The sequence below is a fragment of the Excalfactoria chinensis genome, chromosome 1, assembly GCF_039878825.1.
Source record: "Excalfactoria chinensis isolate bCotChi1 chromosome 1, bCotChi1.hap2, whole genome shotgun sequence".
In the NCBI taxonomy this organism is placed as follows: Eukaryota; Metazoa; Chordata; class Aves; order Galliformes; family Phasianidae; genus Excalfactoria; species Excalfactoria chinensis.
Genome location: NC_092825.1, coordinates 182325612 through 182347129, shown reverse-complemented (window position 1 = coordinate 182347129; position 21518 = coordinate 182325612). Strand labels below are relative to the sequence as shown.

The window sequence follows — 21518 nt, the reverse complement described above, 5'->3', positions numbered from 1 at the left end:
GCTTCCCTCAAGGAGAGGGAAAAGGGGAAGGAGAAAGAAGAGGCAAATGTAAACCAGCACCTCACCAGGGAACAGGGCCCTTTCTGACCACTGACTTGACCAGTGCATTCTTTGAAAGCAAAGCATTGCGCCACAAATACCTTCATCATCATCATCGTGGCTTCCCCGCAGGGTTCCAACAGGAAAGAGAAGAAACACAAGGAGGAACCCATCTGGAAATGACTCAGATTCGTGCATTCATGTTCCTGTTTGGAGCCCAGGACAAAGAAGGAGGTGTGGGTCGTGCTCAGAGCACCCAACTTCGAGAGGTTTTAAAGTGAGACAGGGCAGGTTTAGGTTGGATATCAGGAGGGAGTTTTTCACCCTGAGGGTGGTGACGCACTGAACAGGTTGCCCAAGGAGGCTGTGGATGCCCCATCCCTGCAGGCATTCAAGGCCAGGCTGGATGTGGCTCTGGGCAGCCTGGGCTGCTGGTTGGTGACCCTGCACATAGCAGGGGGTTGGAACTACATGATCATTACGGTCCTTTACAACCCAGGACCTTCTATCATTCCATGAACACACTGAAGGTTGCCAGAGCCTGTCCATCACAGCCAGCTGTCGGATGCACCATCTCACCCTCCAACAATTAAAATCCACAACAATTACCTTATTTCTTGTGCACATCTCGGCCCCAAACGCAGCGCTGGAGTCCCTTCTCTCCCAGCACGTGGGCTGACATGAAGATGCCTCTCAAACCTCTCTGCCCTTCCCGTCCACCCAAGGAGAGCCACGGCGCTGCCGAGAGCCTCAGCTCTGCAAAGGGAGCTTAAGGGGGGTGACGGAGGAAACACAAAGTACACAGAGCTCTTGCACTGCGGAAATCAAGAGCCTCTGCGGATACAATCAAGCTCGAAAAGCATGACTAGAAGACAAATGAGGACCATAATCCAGACTGAAGGGAAGAGGGAGCTCAGAAAGGAAGAGATAAAAACTGTGTTTCCTTTCTGACAACCTCATCAGCTCCTGGTCCCGGTGGGTCGATACTGGAAACGAGCAGAGCTTTACAGGTGGGAACAGCGAAGGTTTCTCTGCTCCGGGGGCACAAAGGTCTCAGCCCGTCCTCTGCCTCTGTTCAGAACTTCAGTTGTACATAAAACCAATTCCCAGCCCAGCGCCAGGTGAGCTCCGGCCCTGAGCTCCACCTGCAAAGCCAAACATTGATGCCAACCCACAACTACTGCCCCCAAAGTCTCACCGTGAGCAGACACCACCCTGAACCAAACATGAAGTGCTTCTACCTGCCTGAGATACGTCCTGGAAGCACCAAGAGCATCATTACCTTCCTTCCCTCCGTTCCTGTTTACCTTTGCAGGTCAAGTGCAAAGATAAAGGGTAAAAAAGAAACCCCTCTGTAGCTCATAGACGCTTAAGTCATCGTTCACATTCACCCCTCTCCACCCCAAATAACCAGCCTGAGATTCCTCCATCCCTATTTAGCATCTAATATAAAGACGCACACCTGCATCCTAAAGCACATTTAGATTCAAACACCACCAGGACCACCTGGGGTTCCTTCCTGCTTCGTACCACACATCTTTGTCCAGGAGAGGAGGTAAAAAAGAGACGAGACTGTATCTAAAATGGAATAAAACCCAGCTCGGCACAAAACCTTTCCAGTATATTATATATATATATATTACATTCAGTGCCCTGTGCTGCATGTGGGGCCGATGCTGAGCACCTCTATGGCACAACCAACCAACCCAGAGCTGCCCCGACACCGCAGTGCCCATCGCCAAGCATTAAAAGCAACGATCCTAAACCCCATCAGAACTTCATCGGGATCAAACACAGCCCGTATCTCACAGCATGGAGGCTCTGCAGGGCCATCCCTGACCCCATCAGGGCCATCCCTGACCCCATCAGGGCCATTTCCAGTCACCTTCCAGGAGGGTTTCGCAGCCTTCCCCTTCTCTCTCCAATGCAAACCCTTTTCCTTCCAGCTCCACACACACAGAGCTGCACACAGGGAAGGGAAACGACCCATGTCACGGACCGAAGGGCTCCATTTCCATTCCGAGACAAGAAGAAAAGGTGAAACTTGGCTTGGAAGCTCCTGTTACGAGTTCCCTGCGGGGCTGAAGGGCTCAGAACACAACGAGGGGCTCCCACCCCCGACCCGACTGGTGCCAGCCTGGCACAGCACATAACACACAACACAACACAACACAACACAACACACAACACACAACACAACACAACACACAACACAACGCAACACAACACAACGCAACACAACACAACGCAACACAACACAACGCAACACAACACAACGCAACACACAACACAACACAGCACACAACACAGCACACAACACAACACACAACACAACACACAACACACCACAACACACAACACAACACACAACACACACAACACACACAACACAACACACAATGCAACACAACACACAACACACAACACACCACAACACACACCACAACACACACCACAACACACACCACAACACACAACACACAACACAACACACAACACAACACACAACACAACACACAACACAACACACAATACAACACACAACACAACACAACACACAACACAGAACACAACACACAACACACAACACAACACACAACACAACACACAACACAACACACAACACACAACACAACACACAACACACAACACAACACACAACACAACACACAACACACAACACAACACACAACACAACACACAACACAACACACAACACACAACACAACACACAACACACACCACACAACACAACACACAACACAAAACACAACACAACACACAACACACAACACAAACACACAACACAACACACAACACACAACACAACACACAACCAAATACAACACACAACACAACACACAACACAACACACAATACACAACACAACACACAACACCACACACAACACACAACACACAACACAACACACCACACAACACAACACACAACACAACACACAACACACAACACAACACACAACACAACACACAACACACAACACAACACACAACACAACACACAACACACAACACAACACACAACACAACGCAACACAACGCAACACAACACAACACAACACACAACACAACACACAACATAATGCAACACAACACAACACAACCAAACACAACATAGCACACAGCACATCACAACACACAACACACAACACACAACACACAACACACAACACAACACACAACACACAACACAACACAACACCCAACACACAACACAACACACAACACACAACACAACACACAACACACAACACAACACACAACACACCACACAACACAACACAGAACACGCAACACAACACACAACACAACACACACAACACAACACAACACACAACACAACACACAACACAACACACAACACAACACACAACACACTACACACAACACAACACACACCACACACCACACACAACACACAACACAACACAACACACAACACACAACACAACACACAACACACAACAACACACAACACAACACACAACACAACACACCACACAACACAACACACAACACAACACACAACACACAACACAACACAACACAACACACAACACACAACACAACACACAACACAACACAACACACAACACACAACATAACGCAACACAACACAACACAACCAAACACAACATAGCACACAGCACATCACAACACACAACACACAACACCACACACAACACACACCACACACAACACAACACACAACACACAACACAACACACAACACAACACACAACACACACAACACACAACACAACACAACACACAACACACAACACAACGCAACACACAACACAACACACACAACACACAACACACAACACAACACACAACGCACAACACAACACAACACACAACACAACACAACACACAACACACAACACAACACAACACACAACACAACACAACACACAACACACAACACAACGCAACACACAACGCAACACACAACACACAACACAACACACAACACAACACACAACACAACACAACGCAACACACAACACAACACACAACACAACACACAACACACAACACAACACACAACACAACACAACGCAACACACAACGCAACACACAACACAACACAACGCAACACACAACACAACACACAACACAACACACAACACAACACAACGCAACACACAACACAACACACAACACAACACACAACACAACACACAACACAACACAACGCAACACACAACACAACACACAACACAACACACAACACAACACAACCAAACACAACATAGCACACAACACATCACAACACACAACACACAACACAACACACAACACAACACACAACACAACACACAACACAACACACAACGCAACACAACGTCCTAAACCTGGAGGGGCAGATGAACGCGTTTCTCCTTCGGGGCCTTGAAAACAACCCCCCCCCCTATTTCCCATCCCCGAATCCTTACGGCGGCTGCTGTTGCTCCGTATCCTTCAGCATCCCCCCGCTCCCATCGCATCCCCCCCATACACACACACACTGCAGCCCCGCTGTCCCCAACCCGTCCCCATTCTGACACCCCTCAGAGCCCCCCCCCGTCCCTTTTGACACCCCCCCCCCCCACTCTCGTTCCGCCCCCCCCCCCACCTGCGGCTCCTCAGTCTCCGTTGTTGCCGTCGTTGCCGCCGTCCCGGTTCTCCCCCCACCGGAGCTGCCGTCCGTCCTTCCGCCGGAGCTCAGCCGACAGTCAGTGGGGGAGGGGGCGGCGGCAGGCGGGGAGTTGGGGGGGGGCACCGCAGCGGGACCGTTAGAGCCGCCGAGCGGACTATCTCTCCCGACACGCCCCGCGCGCCGCCCCCCATCGCAATGAGGCGGCCCAGCGCCGCGAAGAGCTCTGGGTAATGTAGTCCCGGCTTGAGGCAAACAGGGCCCCGACCGCCGCGGGGGGTGATGGGATGGGTAGGAGCGGGGGGTGATGGGAGTTGAGGCGCCGCGAGGGATGATGGGGGTTGTAGTTCGCAAAGGGGGCGGTCCGTGGTAGGCCGCGGATCTCGAGGGGGGGGGGGGGGAGGAAGAAGGGAAGGCCGGGATCGGGGCCCCCCCGTGCGGCCAATGGGAGCATCGACATCATGGAGGAGCGGGACGGACCGGACGGCAGCGAGGGGAGCAGTGCCGGGCGGGATGCCCCCATTAACCACTATTGCCCCCCATTGCCCCCCACAGACCCCCATTGCCCCCCATAGACCTCCATGTACCCCCCATAGCCCCCCATTTACCCCCATTGCCCCCCATAGACCCCTATTGCCCCCATTGCCCCCCATAGTCCCCCATTTACCCCCATAGACCCCCCATAACCCCCATTAACTCCTATTGCCCCCTCATAGACCTCCATATACCCCCCATAGTCCCCCATTAACCCCCAATTGCCCCCCATAGACCTCCATATACCCCCATATACACCCATAGTCCCCCATTTACCCCCCATTTACCCCCATTGCCCCCCATAGACCTCCATATACCCCCCATAGACCTCCATATACCCTCCATAGTCCCCCAAAGCCCTCATTTACCCCCATTGCCCCCCATATACCCCCATAGCCCCCATTGGCCCCCATAGACCCCCATATACCCCCCACAGTCCCCCATTTACCCCCCATTGACCCCCATAGACCCCCATTGCCCCCCATAGACCTCCATATACCCCCCATAGTCTCCCATAGCCCTCATTTTCCCACATTGCCCCCCATAGAGCCCCATAAACCCCCCATAGCCCCCCATTTACCCCCCATTTACCTCCATATACCCCCATATACCCCCATTGCCCCCCATAGACCTCCATATACCCCCATAGCCCCCCATTTACCCCCCCATTAACCCCTATTGCCCCCCATATACCTTCATTTCCCCCCCCCATACCCCCCATATACCCCCATTGCCCTCCATAGACCCCCAGTGCCCCCCATAGACCCCCCATAGTCCCCCATAGACCCCCATATACCCCCATTTAGCCCCCATAGACCCCCATTACCCCCCATAGACCTCCATATACCCCCCATAGTCCCCCATAGCCCTCATTTACCCCCATTTACCCCCCATACACCTCCATATACCCCCCATAGTCCCCCATTTACCCCCCATTTACCCCCATAGCCCCCCATAGACCTCTATATACCCCCATAGCCCTCCATTTACCCTCCATTAGCCCCTATTGCCCCCCATATACCTCCATTTCCCCCCCCATACCCCCCATAAACCCCCGTTGCCCTCCATAGACCCCCATTGCCCCCCATAGACCCCCATAGTCCCCCATAGACCCCCATATACCCCCATTTAGCCCCCATAGACCCCCATTACCCCCCATTACCCCCCATAGACCTCCATATACCCCCATTTAGCCCCCATAGACCCCCATTGCCCCCCATAGACCTCCATATACCCCCCATAGTCCCCCATAGCCCTCATTTACCCCCATTTACCCCCCATACACCTCCATATACCCCCCATAGTCCCCCATTTACCCCCCATTTACCCCCATTGCCCCCCATAGACCTCCATATACCCCCCCATAGCTCCCCATTTACCCCCCATTTACCCCCATTGCCCCCCATAGACCTCCATATACCCCCCATAGCCCCCTATTTACCCCCCATTTATCCCCATTGCCCCCCATAGACCCCCATATACCCCCCATAGCCCCCCATTTACCCTCTATTTACCCCCATTGCCCCCATATATCTCCATATACCCCCCATAATCCCCCATTAACCCCCATAGCCCCCATTGCCCTCCATAGACCCCCCATAGTCCCCCATAGACCCCCATATACCCCCATTTAGCCCCCATAGACCCCCATTACCCCCCATAGACCTCCATATACCCCCCATAGTCCCCCATAGCCCTCATTTACCCCCCATACACCTCCATATACCCCCCATAGTCCCCCATTTACCCCCCATATACCCCCATTGCCCCCCATAGACCTCCATATACCCCCCCCTAGTCCCCCATTTACCCCTCATTTACCCCCATTGCCCCCCACAGACCTCCATATACCCCCATAGCCCCCCATTAACCCCCATAGCCCCCCATTGCCCCTCATAGACCTCCATATACCCCCCATAGCCCCCCATTAACCCCCATAGCCCCCACTACCCCCCATTGACCCCCATGTCTCCCCACTGCCCCCATATACCCCCATTAACCCCCATATACACCCCATATACCCCCATGTTACCCCCCTACATCCCCCCCCCCCCCATAGTCATGAGCCATGAGGAGCTAATGAGGTTCAATGAGGCCAAGTGCTGCAATGGGGCAGCCTGTGCTGCTGGTTGGTGACCCTGCACGTCGCAGGGGGTTGGAGCTGGATGAGCACTGTGCAGCCCTGCCTATAAATAACCCCAGCTGGATTTGAAGCCTTGCAATGCCAACCGGCCCCGGTAGCTCCACATACACAAACCCTGAACATCTGCACTGATTTTGATGCTCTTTGCATCTGGCTTTGCTCACAGCTTGCCTCTCTCTATGCAGCTCTATGCAAAACGTGCTGCTTTGTCCCCTTCCCCATCACAGGTTTGGGGGCTGACATGATGTTCTGCACAGCCAGGCATTACTGACCCCCCCCCCCCCCTCAAACCTTATGAACCCCCAAACCTGCTGTTAGACTGGGGGTGTCCCTATAGATCTTCACCCTCCCCCATTGTGTGCATCGTAAGGGGGAAATTAAGGCTCTGGGATGGGGGGGGGGACCCTGAATGCATCCCCTATTTTTGGGGGGGGGCTCTTACATCCAGACAGTGACTCTCAGCCCAACCCTGACCTCCCCTCTGTGTGATGGAGGTGATGCTGCGACCCCCCCCCCCCCCAGGACCACCAGCCCCACTAAGTGCTTTGGGATGCCCTAAATGGGATCCCGAACCCCGATGCTGAGAACCCCACAGCCCCTATAGGATCATTTCCCATCGTCGGACTACAGCTCCCAGCGAACAGTGCGTGCAAAGGGGATGGGAGGAGGGAACGAGAGCCGGGGAGAGGAACGCAGTGGGGATCTATTGCGCTGCTGTACACGGTGAGGGGTCCGGGGGGGTCCGGAGGAGGGGAATGGGGTGAGGAATGGGGATGGGGTGAGAGGGGGTGGGATGTAGGAGGAGGGAGAACGGGGGGGACGGCGGTACAAAGGGATGGGTGTGTAAAAGGAGTGGGGTAAGGGGGGGATCGGGGTAAGGAGTTATGGAGGGGTGGGGTAAAAGGGGAGGGATGGGGGGGGAGAGTGGGTGAAGGTAGAAGGGATTGTGGTACGAGGGGGGTGGGAGTATAAGGGGATGGGGGAGAAGGGGATATGGGGGTAAAAGGGATGGGGTGTAAAGGATGGGGGTAGAGGGGGGTGGGGGTAGTAGGGGTTTGGATACAGGGGGGTGGGGGTAGAGGGGGATGGGGTATAAGGGGATATAGGGGGGTACGAGGGATGGGGGCAAAAGGGGATGGGAGGTATAAAGGGATGGAGGTAAAGGGGGATGGGTGTACAAAGGGATGGGGGTAATGGGATGGAGTTAGAGATGGGTGGGGGAACAAGGAGAGGGAATGGAGGTACAAAGGGATGGGGGACGGGGGGATGGGGTACAAGGGATGGGGGTACAAAGGGATGGGGGTACAAAGGGATGGGGTAAAGGGAAAAGGGGGTGCTGGGGATTTGGGTACAGGGGCACAGGGGATATCAGAGATGGAGATGGGGTGTTTAGGGTACAAGGGATTGGGTACAAGGGATGGGGTACAAGGGGATGGAGGTATAGGGGGTGGGGGCACAGGGGAGTGGGGCACAGGGACTGCCAGGTATGGGAGCAGCAGGAGGTGGGGTGCAGGGGGAGGGCAGCACTGGAGATGGTGTAGATGGGGAGGTGGTCACTGTGGGGATGGGAGAAAGCAGTGCCCCACAAAGTGGATAGGGAGGCAGAAGTGGTGCTGGGAGGGCCAGGAGAGCACCAGCTGTGGGTACTGGGGATGTGAGTACAGGAGGGTGATGATGCCCAGAGATGTGAGCACCAGGTGCTGGGATTTGAGGGTGATGTGGGTGCCAGGGGGGGGTGGGGGGGCTGCAGAGCCCAGGGGGACACCCCGTGGTTCAGGCAGTGCTGTGGTGTTGGGGTGCAATGGGGCCGTTCCTGCCTGGCACGGTGCTGCTGTCGCTGCTCGGGGACCCGGGGAGCGATGACTTCATGGCCTCATTAAGGATTAATTTCCATCCAGGCAGGAAAACAAAACAAGAGCGACTGCAGCTCAGCGTGGAAAGTTACCGGGTCCGTGGGGAGGGAGCTCCTGTTTTCATCCACGTCCCGGATTTCTCCATTTACCTCCACGGGACGATAATCCCTAAATCCCAACGAGATTAAAGGCACCAAGAAAGGTGGCACAGCCCCTCCCCACCTCAGTGCTTCCCCGGTTATGAAACCCTACGTCTGCGCGGCCCCGATTCGCCCGGGCATTTCCCATATCCCTCCCTCAGCCCCATGGGGAGGCAGTGGGGGCTGCTCTTCTAACCCCGTTCTTTCTGCTCTGTTTCTTCCCTCCCTGCAGCAGAAGGTCCGGAAGCCCTCCCGTGGCCATGGCACTGGTGAAGAGCGGATGGCTCTGGAGGCAGAGTGAGTGCCAATCCCAATCCCCCATCCCAATCTCTATGGGGTTCTGTTCCTGAGCTCCACGCTGGGCACCCACATCCAGGATGCGGTTTAGGGTCACGGATGCGCTATGAGGACCCTCCTGCTCCCACCCTATAAGGACTGGGAGATGCCCAACTGGCTTTTTCAGTGATGGATCCAAGAGTTTCATTAAAGCCACGCTGCTGTGATTCATCCCCAAGCCAGGCGCCCCATGGGTTGTGGGACCCCGCTGTGGGTTTTAGGCTCACTCACACCCCGCCGTCCCCCAGGCTCCATCCTGCGCCGCTGGAAGAGGAATTGGTTTGTGCTCTACCTGGATGGCAGCTTGGTGTACTACCACGACGAGACGCAGCGCGACATGGACGGCCGCATCCACATCAAGTACAGCTGCCGCGACGTGCGGACCGGCCGCGAGTGCCGCGGTGAGCAAAGCCCTGCAGCCCCAATCCTTGTGTCCCTAAGCCCCATGTTCCCAAGCTCGGCATCCTCAAGCCCTGTGCCCCCATTCCCTGCACCCCTGAGCTCCATATCCCCCAAGCTCTGTGTCCCCAGCTGTTGTGCCCCCACTCCTTGTGTCCCCAGGCCCTACAGCCCCCCAAGATGAGTCTCCAAGTGGAGTCCCCAAACTCCACATCCCCAAGCCCTGTGTCCCCAAGCCGCCTATTCCCAAGCTCTGCATCCCCAAGCTCTGTCCCCCACACTGTCCCCCCAATCCTTGTTGGGCTCCAGCTGTTTCACCACGTTCTGTATCTCCAATACTTACATACCCCAGCCCTGCATTCCCAACTCCCATGTCCTCAAGCTCTGTGTCCCCGTGCCCCCCGTTCCCAACTTCCATCTCTCCAATCCTTATGTACCCAAGCTTGGCATTCCCAAACCCTGTGCCCCCAAGCCCTGTATCCCCAAGCTCCCTGTCCCCAGCCCATGTCCCCCAGCTCCATCTCCAAGCTTAGAATCCCAAGGTCCCCATGTTCAGTGTCACCAGGATCCATGGGCACACGCTGTCCCCAAGCTGTGGGGCTCTGTGTGGCTTCAATCCATGCTCTTTGCCCACCCAACCCCAAAGGCTGTGCCACCCTCCCATCCCGCACCGCCGCATCCCCACGCGATGCTCATCCTCTCCCCTTTCTTTCCCCACCTCCTCTTCATTCCCGTTGCTCCCACGGCTCTGACTCAGCGCTCCGTCTCGCACAAACACGGCAGAGCTCAGCTCAGCCCACAGCACAACACAAAGTGCTTTTCTTCACACGGCGATGCCGGAGCCTCCGTGGAGCTCCTGCCAAAGTCGGAGCGCGACGGCGAACGCCGTGTGACGTGTCTGGTGCTGTTTGGGACCCTCTGCTGTGTCCGTCAGATTTGGCACATCCAAAGCCAACTCAGCCCGACGCCGGGTGGGAAACTTGGGGTCATTTTCTGCTGCGGAGGTGGAGGTTCCTGCTGATGTTGGCACCTTTGAGTGCAAAGAGGAAACCACAGCCAACTCTGAGCACGGCTTTTGGGGTGACAATCCCAACCCATGGGCGGCTTTGGGAACCCCCCTGGTTGGCACTGTGGGTCCCCCCTCAGGTGGCTCTGGGGGTCCTGAAGGACAGCTTTAGGGATCCCTTTGAGTGGCTTTGGGGGCCCTACTGGGTTGGCTTTGGGGGTCCCATTGGTTGGCACTACGAGTTCCCTCAGGTGGTTTTGGGGGTCCTGAAGGATAGCTTTAGGGATCCCTTTGAGTGGCTTTGGGGGTCCCATTGGTTGGCACTATGAGTTCCCTCAGGTGGCTTTGGGGGTCCCAAAGGACAGCTTTGGGGGATCCCCTTGGGTTGTTTTGGGGGCTCCACTGGGTTGGCTTTGGGAACCCCATTGGTTGGCACTGTAGGTCCCCTCAGTGGGTCCCAACTAAAGGCTTTGGGGGTCCCCTCGGGTCGCCCTGCTGAGGTTGGCTCTGGCTGTTCCCTTGCAGACATTCAACCACCCGAGGGGAAGAGCCGCGAGTGCCTGCTGACCATCGTGCTGCGGGACGGCTCCAAGACGATGCTGTGTGCTGAGAGCGAGGACGACGCCATGTAAGTGCAGCTGCAGCCCCCACCTTCCTGGCCCCAAAAGCAGCTCACTGGGGAGGAAATCACGTCCTGCTGCCCCCAGCTCCTGCTTTGTGCCCTGAGGTCATTTGCAGGGCAGTGGGTGCAGATTTGCTTTTCTCACTGAATACCACTGAGACAAGCAGAGCTATTTTTAAGCATTCTGGATGAGGAATCAACTCTTAGCCAACCACAGAGCACTGTGGCAGCGTTTCCATCTGCTTTCGTTGATAAATAATGCAAACGTGGAGCGCTAATTGGATTAAGGCCATGCCCAGGATGATGCAGCGCCGCTTTTAGCATCGCTCCTCTTTAATAGCAAGAAAAACCTTAAGCTGCTCTTAGACAACATGTTGGGAGATGTCGGAGCTGGATGGTCTGTGAGGTCCCTTCCAGTCCAAGCCGTTCTATGATTCCATGTTGAGACATTTGGGATGATGGGGGGAAACTCACCCATTATCCGCCAGTTTGGGGTCACGTTCCCACCTCATCCACCCCGAGCCATTCCTGCCATGCACCCCCATGTCATTGCGTCCCAGTCCCATCCCCACCCCTGTGCTCATTGGGAATTAAGGATTAATGCTGGCACAGCTGGAGGGCAGGGACCACTGCCCAGCCGAGCCCCCAACCCACACCCTCTGCTTCCTTCACAGTGCATGGAAGATGGCGGTGCTGGAGGCGAAATCCACCCCGGTGAGGCTTCCCCACCTTTGTCCCCTGAAATAAGGGCATCAGGGGCGCCAATAGGAAGAGATGGGGATGGGGGTAGGGACGTAACTAAGGGATAGGGGCAGAGTTAAGGTTATATGGGCAGAGCTGTGATGATGGGAAGAGATTTCAGTGTAGCAGGGTGAGAGTTAGTGATGTGGTCACAGTTAAGGGGATAGGGGCTGAATTAGGGATACGGTCAGTGAGCGTGGTGGGGATGGGTTGGGAATGGGGATCTTGGAGCACTTCTGCAGCACTAATTGATTCTACAACTCAAGGTGATGGGGACACAGTTAAGGGGATATGGGCAGAGTTTAGGGCAATGGGGACACAGTTAAGGTGAGGGGATGAAGCTATGGTGATAATGGCTGAGTTAAGGTGATACAAACAGAGTTGAGGGCAATGGGAACAGGGTTGAAGTGATGGGGGACAGAGTTAAGGGAGCAGGGACAAATTTCAGAGCAGTGGGGACAGAAAAAGGGAGCAGGGGAGGAGTTAAGGGGATGGGGCAGAGTTAAAGTGATGAGGGCATAATCAGGGGCAGCAGGGACAGAATTAAGGTAATGAGGATGGAGTTAAGGGGAGAAAGGGCAGAGACCACCCTGACCCTGCTCCCACCACCCCCAGGTGCATGTCTATGACCCCTACGACGATGACTACTACCAGACGGTGCCCATCGACTCCCACCAGACTGCCTACATCAGCTCTGGCCACTACGGCCACCAGTACGGAGGTGGGTCATTCTCCCCTTCCCTCTGTGCCATTTGGTGCCAACTGGGGGACACTCAGTAGGTCACAGCTCCAACCCTGCTCGTACTTGGAGGTATTTGTAGGACGGAGAGGGCTGAGACCCTGCAGGTGGCACTTGGGGTGGTCTATAGGGATTGGGGATGTGACATGAACCCCATGGGGGACCCCCAGGCCACCCACCGCCCCCTTTTTGCCTTGCAGCCCCCGGGGTGACCCACGTCATCGTGCGCGAGGATCCCTACCGCGTCTCCGGGGACCAGATGGCCTTGGGGCTGCTGGCGGGGGCCGCCACTGGCGCAGCCCTGGGCTCCTTCATGTGGATGCCATGCTGGTTTTAGCGGACCCTTTGGCTCCCCGGCCTGAGGTAACACACCCCTGGCTTGGCACCCCCCAAAAATCGCCCTTTTGGGACAAAGGGGAGCAACCCCATCCCACCCACCCACAGCTTTTGCATCAGATAACCCACACGAGCCCCAAAACCCAAGCCAAGACCCTTCGCTGCCCCAGGGGAGCTGCTTGGGGATGGGAGGATGTGGCTCCGCAGCCCGGCACCATCCGCCACCTCAAATCTCCAGCTGCAGAAATACCTGAAGCTTTTTTGGGGGATGAGTTTGCCATTTTGGAGAGGCAGCCAGGTTCTCCTTACAAAACTGCTTCTTTGAAGGGTCTCTTAGGGGGAGGCTCCAGCACCTTCCCCAAAACTGCAGCCCTGAGGAAGGGAGAAACCAATCTGCAAATGCCCAGGGTAGGAAACGGGCACAGGGCAGGTGTGAGTGGCAAGAGAATAGAGGAGGGTTTGAGTGCAAGGAGGGGGATGAGAACCGTTATCTCATACCCAGAGACCCCCAGATACATGAGCAGCTCCATGCCTTGGCCTGACTTTCAGGCTTGCTCCAGTCCCTGGGGCTGAGCAGACTCAGGAGCTGGGGATAAACCTTTGGGAACTGGAGTCAACAACCCAGGAATTGGGATGGGAACACCAGGAATTGGGATGAGAACACCAGGAATTGGGATGGGAACACCAGGAATTGGGATGGGAACACCAGGAATTGGGATGGGAACACCAGGAATTGGGATGGGAACACCAGGAATTGGGATGGGAACACCAGGAATTGAACTAAGAGTGCAGAAATTGAGATGGGAATCCCAGGAAGTGAGGTGGGAACCCAGGAATCGGGAACTCCAGGAAATGGGATGGGAACACCCGAAGTGAGATAGCAACACCAGGAAGTGAAACAGGAATCCAGGAACCAGGATGGGAACACAGAAATTGAGATAGGAACCCCCAGGAAGTGAGATGGGAACCTAAGAAATAGGATTGGAAACCAGGAATTCAAATAGGAAGCCTGGAATTGGGATGGGAACCCAAGAATTGGGATGAGAAGAGCCTCGGTCACAATGGGGCTTCCCCAGCCAGCACCTGGCAGCAGCAGCTCCAGGAGGGACACACGGCACTGAGCCCCTTCCTGGCCACTGCTGGGGGGCTTTGATTTGGGGTTGATGCATGGGGACGGTCACTTAGGGTGGCCCCGACCCAGGGCCGTGCACCACGGGGCCACATTCACACACTGGGCAGCACCGGGAGCATCACTGCAAGAACTCTGATATGAAATAAGCAGCTCAAGGATTCCAAAAAAGGACTGATAAACCACAAGTAGGAAACCAACAGCAGCACCAGCAACCGGCCCATTCTTCGGGCAAAGCTTCGTCTCCTCGGGGCTCAGGGTGTCCTCAATGTCCCCCTCATCCTTCCCCTGACCTTCCTGACGTCGCCACTGCTGCAAACCCCATCCTGCAACCACTGTTTTTTTGGAGAAAATTAAAATAAAAACGCTAATAAAGGTGGCCCCAATGAGACTCAAGCTGTGGGGTGAGGAGGGATGTGAGCAGCACTGGGGGGTGACAGAGGGTTTGGGGTCTGCGTGGTGCTGGGGTGGGAGATGGGAAAGAGCCCCGCAGACCCTTCTGCACAGCATCCCCACTTTGGAAGCCCACGTGGGCCCCACAGTGCTGTGCTCCGTGGGGCTGCTTCCCTCGCCAAACAAGGAGCATTCAATGGGGACAAGCATCCAACTCCTGTCCCCACAAGGTCCCAGGGCGCACAGCTGGGAGCCAATTAGCCACTGCTGCCAATTAGCGCCGATGGAGGTCTCCAACTCTGCAGCAGCACCTGGGATGCAGACCCTGGGGGTGAGCCTGGATTTGTGGTACCACAACACAGGGACACCAGGGGATGCAGCAGCATCCCACAACAACACCCAGCTTTGAGGTGGAAGGGACCTTCAGGATCATGGAGTTCCAATCCTAATTAAACACACTGCAATTAAATCTGGACAAAAGCAGCAGAATGGAGGCGTGCCCTGCTGCTGCTGAGCCCCACAAGCGCTTCAGAAAGCCCCACAATGGGGATGAATGCAGTGCAGCGTGCAATGAGAGGTGAGCACATCCCTGCCACCGCCAGCACCCGGCCTCACTGCATCTCCTGACCGCCCAGCAGTGCCAATGCAGCGAGCAGATGGTGTGCGGGGGAATGGGTGATGGCAGCACTTTATTTAGTGATACCATTAATCAAACCTTAACACAATCAGGGCAGCCGTCCTCCTTCCAGATGTGCTCTGTAGGTGGCCGACATGGAATTGCTTTCATTTATATCCTGGGTGAGGCTGGAAGGCTGGGCTCAGAAAGGGCAGCTGGGAAGTGAGCTCTGAACATCCCTACAGGGAGAGAGGGAGGGCATCCCTATAGGGAAAACCCAACCCCAGCACTGCAGCCTTAAGGGGGAGCAGCAAAATCACCCCCTGCAGTGCCCCAAATGTCTGTCTCACCCTGCAGCTGCTCGGTCCCAAACACCTTATGGTACAAAGGGATCCCAACTAGTTTCCTATGTAAGGCCACGCATGGCTGCAGTGAGGTTTGCAATAAGGCCACCAGGGAGTGCAGCACCCTGCCCCCACCCTGCCTGCTGATGGGATGGATGCTCTACAGCTCTGTAACACTGCAGGTCTGTGCCAGCACCGCCTCGCTGCCCTAACAACCATCCCAGGGCACCACCATAAGACCTCACAAGGACTCCACTCAAGGTTCCTATAGAACAGACAGCAACCTGTGACTGCCTCCCTCCCCTCCAGGAACCAGAACCCTGGGGAGGTTTGGGTGGGAAGGGCCCTCGGAGCCCCACAATCCCACCCTTCCATGGGCAGGGACCCACGGCCCCATTTGCAGCCTCAGGACCCACAGCTCTGGGCAGCATCACAGTGCCCACGCTCACAGTGAAGGGTTTCCTCCTGACGTCCAACTGAGGCCACAAGAGGGGAGGTTTCCAACCACACAGGACCACCAGACAAGCAGGGGGCACTTCTGCCATCCGTACTCACCCGCCCATTCCTGCTGCTATCTCCAGGACGATGGGGCTGCAGTGGGGTCCACCAGCAGGGGAGGTTCAGGTCCAATCACGGGTCCAAGGAGTGCACCCCTAAGGTGGGACAGAAGGCAGGAAGCTGCTGGGTGCAAAAGAGCAAGAAAGGAGCAGAAAGGCAAAGTTGCATTGGGCAGAGGTCAGCAGCAGCAGCACAGCACCGAGCACCGCTCTGCCCCACAACCCTAAAACCTCCAACGCCTCGAAGCCAAAGGAAAAGCCAGGTTACGATGGACAGAGAAGAGAGAGGAGCCTTCCAATGAGACAGGTATTTATTTAGTTCAAGCGCTACGGATTCTTTTGTTGTTTCATATTATCAAACAGAGCTGAGGTACCAGTGACATTCCAACATGAAGAAAAAAGGAACCTTTGTTTGTTTGTTTGTTCGTTTGTTTTTCCCCCCCTTATACAATTTCTTCAACTACTTGTTATCAAGACAAAAAAACTGAGTAATGGACAGCTGCGTCATGTACTGTACAACAACCAGCGCGGGGAGGAGAACAGAAACAAGAGCAGAAACCTTCACTGTCGTCAAAGTCAGCACAAAAGAAGGCTGTTCCCTGGTTCTACTGGCCATGCCGATGGAGGAAAAGCAAAGGGGAAACCCAAAGTGTGCCAGTGGGGAAAACGACGGCCAACGTGGACTGAGTGAGAACCAAAAGGAAGAAGGAAAGCCAATGGGAAAGAACCGAGGAGGCGAGATGGATCGTTTCTGCACAGCTCAGACCAGCACAACACAGGAAAAGCAGCCGGGTTTCCTTCCCCTCGAGAGCTTCTTGGAAAGAAAGAATGATCCTTTGTCACATAGCAGTGATGTTTATTTCGAGACATGCCACGTCAAGAACCCAAACGAAACGGAACCGAAACACCAACCCCTTGCCTTTGATATTGCCTTATAAAAGCACTTCGCATCTCGATTCTGCCTTTCAAGTTGTTGTTGTGCGGAGCTGCTAAAGACCCAGGGCAGGGGCACGAGGTTACAGACACCCCCAGGGTTCCCTTCTCCCCCACCCCTGGGTTCTTACAAGGCAGAAGAGAACCAAGAGGAGCCTGGATGTTGGTGAGCAGCAACGTAACGCAGACTCAAGAACCCCTTCCTGCATCTCAGCCTTCTTCGCCCAGCAAACAATGTATTTACAATTGTGTTTATTAACTGACACAGCAACTTCACAATGACTAGTAAGGAGTTAAAAAGGGTGCACTTCTAGTGTGTGCCGTCCGTGTTTCTCGGGTAGATACAACTCGCCACGTCAGCAAAGCTCTACACAGACTCCTTAGCAAAAAGACCATCAAAATTACCCAAAACAGTTAAAAAAACAACCAAAATAAACAAAAAACCAAACCAACTAAGCAGAGAAATAAATATCAAAGAGGAACGGTTAATTAGAAGCCTAGTTCAATAGTAAACGAAGCGACTCTTATCGAACCAACCTCTGCAGCTCTATGAAATAAAAGCTGAACCAACCCAACTCGGAAGACCCAACATAAACGATAAAAAAAAAATAGCTAAAAAAATAAAGGCATCCGTCTGCATTGCCACAAGTTGCCTTCCATCCCACCCAACTCTCTGCCCCCTTCCGGCTGCGGTTTCCCACCCTGATGCCCATGGGACCCCCATGGCATCTCCCTGCAGTACAGCCGTGCCCACCGCCCGCCTTTGTGGCCTTGGGAAAGCCAGCCCTGCTCCTTCCCTCCTGCCCAACTCACACGTTCCCATCAGCTCAGGCAGCGCTCCTTTCAAATCTCCCCTTTCTCAAGCACGGAAACGCCAGGCTGCTCTCCTCCAAACAGCCTCAATTGCCACATTGCCACCCTTTCCACGCAGCCATCGCTTCGCATCATCTTCTACATCAAAGGAACAAAACGCTCTTCAAACCCACCTCCAAACAAACCTCCTCGCTCCCTGCCAGCGTTCTACTAACGCACACACTTCCTTCCCTCCCCAACCAGCTCCTTCTGCTTCCATTCCACCCCCCACCCCCCTAAGAAGACCCCACGCTCCAAACCCTGCTCTGGTGGGGCTTTGATAACCATCCGTGCCAGCCCTTCTCTGTCCTCTGCTCACCCCACGTGGGGCGGGCGGCTGGTAAGGGCTCTCTCCTGCACAGACATCTCACCTATGTCCAATTCCAAGCTTTCCTCGGGGTTCCATCATTTCAAAGTGCAGTATCGTAACATATTAAAAAAAAAAAAAAAGGAACGAATATTAAGAAATTGTACCTATTTTTGTTGTTATTTTTAAGTTATTGACTAGAATACGCCGGAATATTTTGGCTTTTTTTTTTTTTTTTTCCTCAACTTTTTCTTATAAATAATGAAGACACCAACATAGTGTGTGTGTGTGTGTGTGTGTGTGTGTGTGTGTGTGTGTGTGCTTGTGAAGCTAACAGATCATCTCCACGAGACAGCCAGCGATGATGAACTGCAATACGTTATTACTGAAAGGGGAAGGTTCAAGCCAATATTCACACTGCAGTCAATGAAGAGTAAAGGGAGGGAAAGCAGTGATGTTCTGGAGGAAGGCAGAAGCCACGCCGTATTAGCAGGAGCAGCCTCCTTCACTGACAGGCTGCTCTTGAGGCTTTTCCAGTTTGATGTCGATCACTGGGAAGGGTGAGTTAAGGCCAATAGACAACAGGTTGGGCAGATGCTGCTTCCAGCTCTTCTCTTTGGGGGTTCGAGTTGCTCTTTACAGAGATTAGGAGGACAGAAAGAATGATAGAATGGCCTGGGTTGCAAAGGCCCACAGTGCTCATCCAGCTCCAACCCCCTGCTATGTGCAGGGCCACCAACCAGCAGCCCAGGTTGCCCAGCACCAGCATAATCATAGAGTCACAGAATGGTTTGGGTTGGGAGGGACCTCCAGGATCATGAAGCTCCAACCCCCCACCACACACAGGGCCACCAACCTCCACATTGAATACCAGCCCAGGCTGCCCAGGGCCCCATCCAAGCTGCCCTTCAACACCTCCAGGGATGGACGGGGCATCCACAGCCTCTCTGGGCAGCTGTTCCAGCACCTCACCACTCTCTGTAAACAACTTCCCCCTGACATCCAACCTCCATCTGCCCTCCTTCAACTCCAAACCATTTCCCTTGTCCTGCTGTTATCCCCCCTTTCACAGAGCTGACTCCCCTCCTGTCTGTAGGCTCCCTTCAGGTCCTGGCAGGCTGCAATGAGGTCACCCCGCAGCCTTCTCTTCTCCATGCTGAACAAGCCCAGCTCCCTCAGCCTGTCTTTGTATGGGAGGTGCTGCAGCCCTCTGAGCATCTTTGTGGCCTCCTCTGCACCCTCTCCAACAGCTCCCTGTCTTTCCTGTATTGTGGACCCCAGACCTGGACACAGCACTGCAGATGGGGCCTCATGAGGACAGAGTAGAGAGGGACAATCCCCTCACAGTCCCTGCTGGCCACCCCTCTACTGATAGAGCCCAGGATCCCATTTGCTTTCCGAGCTGCAGGAGCACACCGCTGGCTCATGGTTAATTTCTCATCCACCAGGACCCCCATGTCCTTCCCTGCAGGGTTAAGTGGCCTCTTTCTTGGATGCCCATAAGCTGAGCAAGGGCTGCAGGACAGACACCACCCCCTCCTCCTCCTCCCTTTATTATTCAGGACCTGCGTTCTCCTCGCCCACGGTAACTGGCAGCGCTCTGCCACCACTGCTCTGCAGCATAAAGGATACTGTCTTCTCTACTTTTGTCTTGTGTGCTTTCCATTCCAGGCAAGGCAGCTGCCACGCGTCGGAAAAGCTGCAAAAAAACAACAAGAAAAAAGAAACCCAGGGAACAGATCAAAACAATTGCACTTCAAAAAGCACGGCCCCCATGCAGCTGAAACAATGATTCAATACATTCTGCACTATTTACACACGGCTCTCACCAAAAAAGCCTGACACCAAATATCACCTTTATTCCTAAGAACCCGCAGACCCCACTTGTTGTTGTTACTGAAGATGAAATGTTATTGGTTTCGTGCAGCAAACCTTCTGTCACCCCCTCTGCTCCAGCTGGGATTTCCAGCTCAGTTTGTCACACCCAGACCCCAGCAGCTTCCCTACATCAGGTGGAAACTTGGCCCTCATATAACCCCACATGTCACTACCCAGCAGTGCTGTGCCACCACATAAAGGCAAACAACACCCAGCCTGCCCTCAGCATCAGCCAAAACTGTGGGTATGCAGGTGAAAAAGCCCACAGCGCTCATCCAGTTCGCCTGCTGCTCATTAGCAAATGGTTGCCTAATTGCTTCTTACCTACAGAGAACAGCTGTGACTCCATGCTGACGGTGCTCAGCACAATCCTACCTTTTACAAAAGGGACGGAGCCAGATTGGCATCACAGAATTGATCTTATCTCAGCCCTCCAACAACACAACCTACACCACTAACAACCAGTCGCCCACTCCCACTGAGCCAGATGCTGTCTGCTTATACACACAGAATCATGGAGTGGCTTGGGTTGGAAGGGACCCCGAGGTTCCAACCCCCCTGACTCCATGCAGGGCTACCAGCCTCCAGAGCTGGTAGCAGACCAGGTTGCCCAGGGCCCCATCCAACCTGCTCTTGTGAACGTAGAGACCTGAACAGCTCTGCAGACCAGCACCCCCAAGCTCTAATTCTATGTCAGAGCAATCTTCGAGCCCCCCACTGCCCCGGGTATGCCAGTTCCAGTTGCAAATGACAACATGACTGAACTCTGGTCCATGGATTTCTTAAGACAACAAGCACTGAAGAATCACTGGATGAAATGAAGGATGGATAAAGACCCAGCTATGTGATGGAAGGAGCACCAGTACAAAAAGCTGTGCATTCCTCCATAAGCATCATGTTTAAAGGGGACCCTCTACCTACCTTACCATGGTAATCTTCACTTCGAAACTAATATACCC

At 54.4% G+C, this 21518-nt stretch overlaps 3 protein-coding genes across 9 annotated transcripts in view; 1 reads left to right on the top strand and 2 right to left on the bottom strand.

Moving 5' to 3' along the window:
* FAM168A (family with sequence similarity 168 member A) overlaps positions 1-4873 on the bottom strand; it is a 117524-nt gene extending 112651 nt beyond the window's left edge. Inside the window, exon 1 of one of the 3 annotated variants that reach the window (XM_072327028.1) lies at positions 4681-4873. The gene's annotated coding sequence lies outside the window, so the exon portion shown is untranslated. Of the gene's footprint in view, positions 1-648; positions 811-4680 lie in introns of those variants that run through there. The other 2 variants (XM_072327029.1, XM_072327030.1) reach the window with 2 other exon arrangements.
* A 2905-nt stretch (positions 4874-7778) lies between these two features.
* On the top strand, positions 7779-15059 carry PLEKHB1 (pleckstrin homology domain containing B1). 3 transcript variants are annotated; one of them, XM_072327025.1, is made up of 8 exons: positions 7779-8101; positions 9277-9433; positions 9604-9668; positions 9956-10108; positions 11638-11740; positions 12409-12448; positions 13091-13196; positions 13415-15059. In XM_072327025.1, exons 3-8 carry the CDS (start codon positions 9632-9634, stop codon positions 13549-13551), a joined length of 576 nt encoding a protein of 191 aa, XP_072183126.1. In that variant the 5' UTR covers positions 7779-8101; positions 9277-9433; positions 9604-9631; the 3' UTR covers positions 13552-15059. The 3 variants fall into 3 exon arrangements, with proteins under 3 accessions (XP_072183126.1, XP_072183128.1, XP_072183125.1); XM_072327027.1 differs by having other exon boundaries at positions 7821-8101; positions 9607-9668; XM_072327024.1 differs by lacking the exon at positions 9277-9433 and having other exon boundaries at positions 8023-8101.
* Positions 15060-16882: 1823 nt separating this feature from the next.
* The window catches only part of RAB6A (RAB6A, member RAS oncogene family), a 52354-nt gene continuing 47718 nt past the window's right edge, over positions 16883-21518 (bottom strand). For 2 of the 3 annotated variants that reach the window (XM_072327022.1, XM_072327021.1), the window contains exons 7-8: positions 20314-20380; positions 16883-19232 (exon numbers count right to left, since the gene is read on the bottom strand). In XM_072327022.1, coding sequence (XP_072183123.1) covers positions 19168-19232; positions 20314-20380 — 132 coding nt within the window. In that variant the 3' untranslated portion in view covers positions 16883-19167. The remainder of the gene's footprint in view (positions 19233-20313; positions 20381-21518) is intronic. The other variant, XM_072327023.1, reaches the window with a different exon arrangement.